At 47.2% G+C, this 6343-nt stretch overlaps 2 protein-coding genes across 2 annotated transcripts; both read left to right on the top strand.

Moving 5' to 3' along the window:
* Positions 1–557: 557 nt before the first annotated feature.
* PHALS_03560 (uncharacterized protein) lies at positions 558–783 on the top strand (the record flags this gene model as incomplete). Its single annotated transcript, XM_024717792.1, has 2 exons — positions 558–593; positions 655–783. 2 exons carry the CDS (start codon positions 558–560, stop codon positions 781–783), a joined length of 165 nt encoding a protein of 54 aa, XP_024583255.1.
* A 544-nt stretch (positions 784–1327) lies between these two features.
* Positions 1328–6192, top strand: PHALS_03559 (paired amphipathic helix protein; the record flags this gene model as incomplete). The annotated part of the gene is made up of 3 exons (XM_024717791.1): positions 1328–5967; positions 6024–6050; positions 6117–6192. 3 exons carry the CDS (start codon positions 1328–1330, stop codon positions 6190–6192), a joined length of 4743 nt encoding a protein of 1580 aa, XP_024583254.1.
* Positions 6193–6343: the final 151 nt, after the last annotated feature.

Here is a 6343-nt window from a genome sequence, read left to right as displayed (position 1 = left end):
GAATTCGAGCGCAGTATCCGACTCGTAGTCAACTTTCTCCGAATCCTCGACGAGGAATACGTCACCCGGTTACCGAGGGCTTGCGTTGTGCATCCCATGAAGCCGCGGATATCCTGTCCGGCGTGACTCTACCCGCGGGCGCTCTCGGAAGCAGCGAGGCTGAATGTTTTTCGTGTCATAGACACAGGGATCATTGAGCATCCTGGTATACAGGGGTGGGTCACACAGTATGGTGTGACCACACAACGGTGTAAAGAAGCCGGGACTGCCAGTAGTTATGCACTTTAATCAGGTTTTACTGCTTTATCAGGAAATCTATAGATTGAAATACAGGCGGCCCTGTTGCAAATAAAACAAAAGATAAATAGTTTGGAATTTAAGTGGAAGATTTAACTTGCCTTAGTTCAAGGTTTTGGATACTATTGGAGCTGGCGGATTGCGGTCCTCTACACTCAAAATGGTTCTAGTATAGAGCGTGCCAGCGGTGACCGTAGCTTAGCTTTCTTTAAGCAGAGAGCTACGGCAGCCCCGCTGCAGCAACCAAGCAGCAATTGTGCATGTGTAGATTAAAATCATATCTCGACCAAGGCAAAGTATGTGGACGTCTGGCTCAGCTTCATCCAAGTCTAAGCCAAGATGTGTGAGTGCTGCCAGAGTATGCCGCTACCAGCGAATCGTTTTTGCGGACCTGCTGGCAAAATCGCTGCCAGCGCCACAAATAGAGAAGTTCAGGAAGATATCGGGCTCATCGTCCTAAGTGTATCAAGAGCCTCGATGCTATAGAACCGAGTATTGGACATAGATGAAAACGCTAGCATACGTACAGGCTACCAGGAGTCAGATTTCCTGGGACCTTTACATTCGTCAGTCGACAATGTTAAGGGTATGATTCTGACTATGTTTTGCTATCGAGATCAATCTGATGAAGGGCTCATCAGATTAGGCGTAGGCGCGTACCTTTGTGGGACCATTTGTCCTTACGATTAATGCGTGATGTGCGTGTAGAATTTTGCTAATGCTCCTTGAACATGTGCCTGGCCAACACAATTAACTCCAAGAACATTAAGCTCTTACTGCAACTTCGTCGGTTAATTCTTAGCTGAGCTGATACCTAGCATAAAAGTTGAATAGCTAGCCCACTTCTCAGTCCAGTTACATTAGAGCTTTGTCCTCTTGATTAACATACGTAACAACCAACTAAATCTGAATTATCGAAAAGTGTGGTACACATATCTTCCACCTTGCTGATACTGAACGCTTGTGTTTTTCGTCGCCTGCCAATTCAATCTATTTCCAAACAATCGCCCGAAAGTCAAGAAGCGTCGGTATGAATCCGTCGTATCCGAGCTCATCGGGGGATCGCCACGGGCAGTCGCTCAATTCGGCTGCAAATTCTGGAATGGGCGGTAAAGGTGGACCATCGTCACAACCGACGCACAGCTACCATCCGCAGCCGTCACTTGCGCAACTTAGTCACTTACATCCGCTGCATGGCGGCTCTCAGCAATCTCAACAGCAGCAACAACACAATATGATGCATTCTGGTGGTTCTGTATTGCCTCCCCCACCTATGCCGGGATCAATGAGTGGAGGCGGTCTCAATTCAACGCGATCGCCGCACCCGCTTTCAGGCTCTATTCTGCACCCACCGCGCGGCAACATGGGCGGGTCTTCCAATGCAGGTGGCCCGCCTTCCGTGCTGGGCAAACCCACGGGCAACCAAAACCCACATTCAAATAATACGGGAATCATGGGCCATTCGGTCCGGATGCAGGCACCGAATATGAGTCAGAGTATGGCCAATGTGCAGCAGTCTATAGCTTCGTCTTCAGGTGGTCTAAAACCGCCTTCTCAGAGCTACAATGTACGTCCGCAATCGCCTCCTCGTCGTTCCCAAGAGACGCAACAACAACAAGCACAACAGCAGCAACAGGTGCCAATTCAACAGCACTATGGGCTGGACGGACGTATGATTCCAAATGATCAAGTGGACGATAGCTACTATCAACAGCAAACGATGAACGTTCCACCACCACGTCATCGTGAACTTCGGGTTGAAGACGCACTGCTGTATCTGGACCAAGTGAAGCAGCAGTTTGGCGACCAACCAGATATCTATAATCAGTTTCTAGACGTCATGAAGGACTTCAAAGCACAAGCCATTGATACACCAGGTGTGATCCTGCGCGTGTCGACACTCTTTCGTGGATATCCAAACTTGATTTTAGGCTTCAATACGTTTTTACCACCTGGTTATCGCATACGACCAGACACTTCCATTGAAGTGATTCCATCGCAAATGACGGGTCGTGGAGGCGTTCAGCAGTCAATGTACCCAGGAGGACCACAACAGGCAAATAGCACTCCCTTGGGCCACCGTCCACCACCTGTAACAATTCCTCCTCCTCCATACTCACCACCAGATCTTCATAAGTCTACGCCGTCGCGGCAGCAATTGGCCCCTTCTGGTCAGTTAAAGCCAGGAGCAAAGACGAAGAAGCAGCAACAAGTTCCTGCTCCAGGTGGCACCAATGCAGTAGTTCGAAACTCAACGAATCCGGTAGAATTTGACCATGCTATTCATTACGTAACGACCATTAAACAGCGCTTTGCCGATGAACCCGAGACCTACAAGGAATTTCTTGCTATTTTGCACACATATCAGAAGGAACAACGATCGATCCGTCAAGTTTTGGATCAAGTTTCGCACCTATTTCGCGATCATCCGGATTTACTGCGGGAATTTACGTTTTTCTTACCTGATGCAGTACAGGAGCAAGCTAAAGAGCGTCTAAATCGTGCTGCTGAAAAAGCACAGCAAAGAAAGGACCAAATGGCTTTAAAAGCGCGAAAATATGGCTCTTCCTCACAAGGTTATCAACCAGAGCGACTTGATGACCATGGCGCTGACTCACCGTCTAGTGCTGCCATGAAAGGTGGACGTACGCTGTCCAACGATGAAGATGCGTACGTGAAATATGGTAAAAAGGGACGAGGTTTTAAGGATGAGGATGGTCGATTAAGTGGGAAAGCACTTGAACGTCGTGAGAAGGAGCGCGAGCGCGAACGCAATCGCTCACAGTTTAATCACAAGCGGACAAAACGCCGTCCGTACGATGGAAAAGAACGCCGTGCATATTTGGCGATCTCCGATGTGCTTTTGGACAAAGAAGAGTGGTATATTTTTGAAAAGATTAAAAAAGTATTACCGTCGCGTGACAATTGGCGCGAATTTCTGAAGTGTTTGGAGCTGTACAGTCAAGAAGTCTTGGACCGCCATGAAATGCTGTCACTTATCAGGAACCTTTTTGGCCGGCACACTGACTTAGTGGAAGAATTTGACCACCTCTTGTGCTCACATGGTGTACAGAAGACATCGAAAGAAATTTGGCCTTTCATTCCTCTAGCAGAAACGGATTTATCTCAGTGTCGACGCGCTACGCCGTCGTACCGTGGATTACCCGCCAGTTATCCGATTCCGCCTTGCTCGCATCGCTCTGCGCTTGAAAAAGAAGTGTGCAATGATACGTGGGTTTCTGTGCCGACAGGAAGTGAAGATTTCTCGTTTAAGAGCATGCGGAAAAATCAGTATGAGGAAGCGCTTTTCAAATGTGAAGACGAACGATTTGAGATTGATATGGTGATTGAGGCTAATGCGTCTACAATAAGCATTCTCGAGCCACTGGCACAAGAAATTGAAGCTTTAAAGTCGAGTAACGGATCTAATAACGCCGACGATAAGTTATGGAACTATGTTGTGGAAAAAGGCACGTTTCGTGTTACACACTTAAATGCCATTACTCGTATCTATGGCGAAGCAGGGTCGCAGATCTTAGAACTGCTCCGAAAGTTTCCTGCTGGCGCGATTCCGATTATTTTGAAGCGTTTGAAGCAGAAGGACGAAGAGTGGCGCCGGGCTCGTGAAGATCTAAATCGCCAGTGGAAAGAGGTCAATGAAAAGAACTATCACAAATCGCTGGACCACACGAGTTTTTATTTCAAGCAAAAAGATAAGAAGCAAACAGGAATGAAGATGATGATGCAAGAGGCTAAGAAAAAACTGGAGGCGGTCGAAAAATGTGCTGAAACAGCCAAGACTGACTCAAACGCTTCTCCATCTACTGTTTCAGCAACTTCAACTATTGTTGATTCTAAAGCTCCACCCCAAGCTGCAGACATCGCAAATGCGCTCAAGAAAGAACAAAATTTGGGCTTTGCAAAGCCACCTGTCAGCGCCGACAGCAAAGACGGGTCAACAGCGTCGCAGCCCACGCTTTTAACACAGTGGAAGCCTCATTTCGTGTACAGTTTTGCATCAGTTCAAATACACAAGGAGGCGTACGGGTTACTGTCGTATGCTATTGATAAAAGTCTGGGTGTGACCGACAAAGACAAGATTTCAAAAGTTTGGCAGGCTTTCTTTTTTCCATTTTTCCATTTAAAGGAGGAGTGGCTAGTGCGAAAGCCGCAACATTCAATATTGACTTACGAAAAGACTAAGACTTTGCGTGTTGGCACAGAAGTGAATACAGAGTTCGGCGAGGGCACTATGCAGCATTTTCACCAAGAAAAGGGGTATTTGACGATCAATATGACTGCTAGTGGATGTCAGGCATACTTGCAACCAAGTGCTGTTACCGTTCAGGAAGCTGTAGATTTTCCACCCGGGCTTCCTGAGCTCGATAGCATGCAAGATGCGGCCAAAGTGCTTACAGACCGCAAGTCACTTTTCTTCGGAAACCAGCACGCGTACGCTTTCGTACGGCTGTACCAAATTCTCCACAATCGACTCGAGCGTGCGTACGACCTGTGTGAGAAAGCGAAGCGCAATCGCAACCGTCGTACAATTAATCCAGCGGCTCGCGCATTAGCCCATGCCCATCACTCGCTCACTGCATCTAAGGAAAAGGCTGGTGACTATCAAGCATTTGTTTCTAAGTTGTTTTCGCTAATTGATGGCTCCGTGGACAACACTAAGTACGAGGATTCCTGCCGTAGCTTGATGGGCTCTACGTCCTATTTTCTGTTTACAATGGATAAACTGGTGGCGCAAGTGCTTAAGCAGATGCAACACCTGGCGAACGATGACGTTTGTCAAGAATTAATAAAGGCATTTGTTGAGATACAAAGCGAGCAAAAGTCTATATCGGATCCGGCAGATGCTGAAGCTAAAGCTATTGCGTATCTCAACAAAACAAAGACAATTTTCGAAGGTGAAGGTGCATTTCGGATTGAATTCAAGCCTGGTGTTCTGCGCAAGACGCCCTTAGAAACGCGCGGTGGTGCCACACCATCAGGCGCGTCCGAGCCCTTTAAGATTTGGGCGCCATCCCCTCGTGTAAAGGCTCCGGAATACAGCAAGTGGCTTATTGAGCCGGAGTTAGCTATCGAGTATCTGGGCTCTATGGATGAAGATGGCGACGAGGACGACGAGGATGAAGATTCTCCCAGTGCGACACCAGTGGACACGCCGTCAGCAACACCCATCTATGGTTCTCCTGCACACGATTCACAGGACGAGGAAGATGATTTTATGGAAGCGTCGAAGGAAAAGTGTATTAGAAAGCAAGCAACATTGCCGACAGCATCATCTGTAAGTGTCGAGCAAAGCGATAGCGTTTCATCTGATGACGCAAGCAGTGTTGCGTTTGAGTCGGCGACGCTACTGAAGAAGCGTGGCCGTGACTCGCCTGAAGAAGGCAGAGCGATGGTAGAGCTATCATTGTCGACTTTAGTGGCAGCGGATACGGTGGTTGCGGCGAAAAAAGTGAAACTTACAGCTGATGGCAAGCGTACAGTCGCCCTGCATGAAAAATGCAATCTGACTGAAGCAAATAATGAGAATGCTTTAATGCTCAATGCTGAAGAAGATATGTTGACACGTGAAGTCGAGAAGTCTCCGGAGTTTTGTGAGCGAATTGCCGACAAAGTTAAGGATGATGAAGCATCCTTGCTAGACACGGTAAAGTTGGAGCGATCAAGTGACAGAGATTCGCTTATAGCTCCAATATGTGACGTGAAAGAGGAGTAATGAGATCAAGTAAAGACTGGTGAGAATTTTTATTGTTTGCTATGTCGCATGTCATTTTCTCCCTTGAATGATATCGTCATCTCAGCGTAGGGGTAGTGACTGAAATATCACAAGCTTATTCAGGTGATCTTAAAGCTAGTGCTGGTGGTGTAGAGCACTAACAAGCCAATTTATTTCTTACGGAAGCATCCAAACTGGTTGATGGTTGACAATTGTATGGAAAGCGTTAGATTGCAAGCACTTACACAAGATGATTATATTCTACGATCAGATTGACATAGACGACATGAGCTCACGCAGAATCCCTCAAAC

Source organism: Plasmopara halstedii (genome assembly GCF_900000015.1).
Source record: "Plasmopara halstedii genome assembly, contig: Scaffold_2386, whole genome shotgun sequence".
NCBI lineage: Eukaryota > Oomycota > Peronosporomycetes > Peronosporales > Peronosporaceae > Plasmopara > Plasmopara halstedii.
This window is presented reverse-complemented; position numbering and strand designations above follow the sequence as displayed.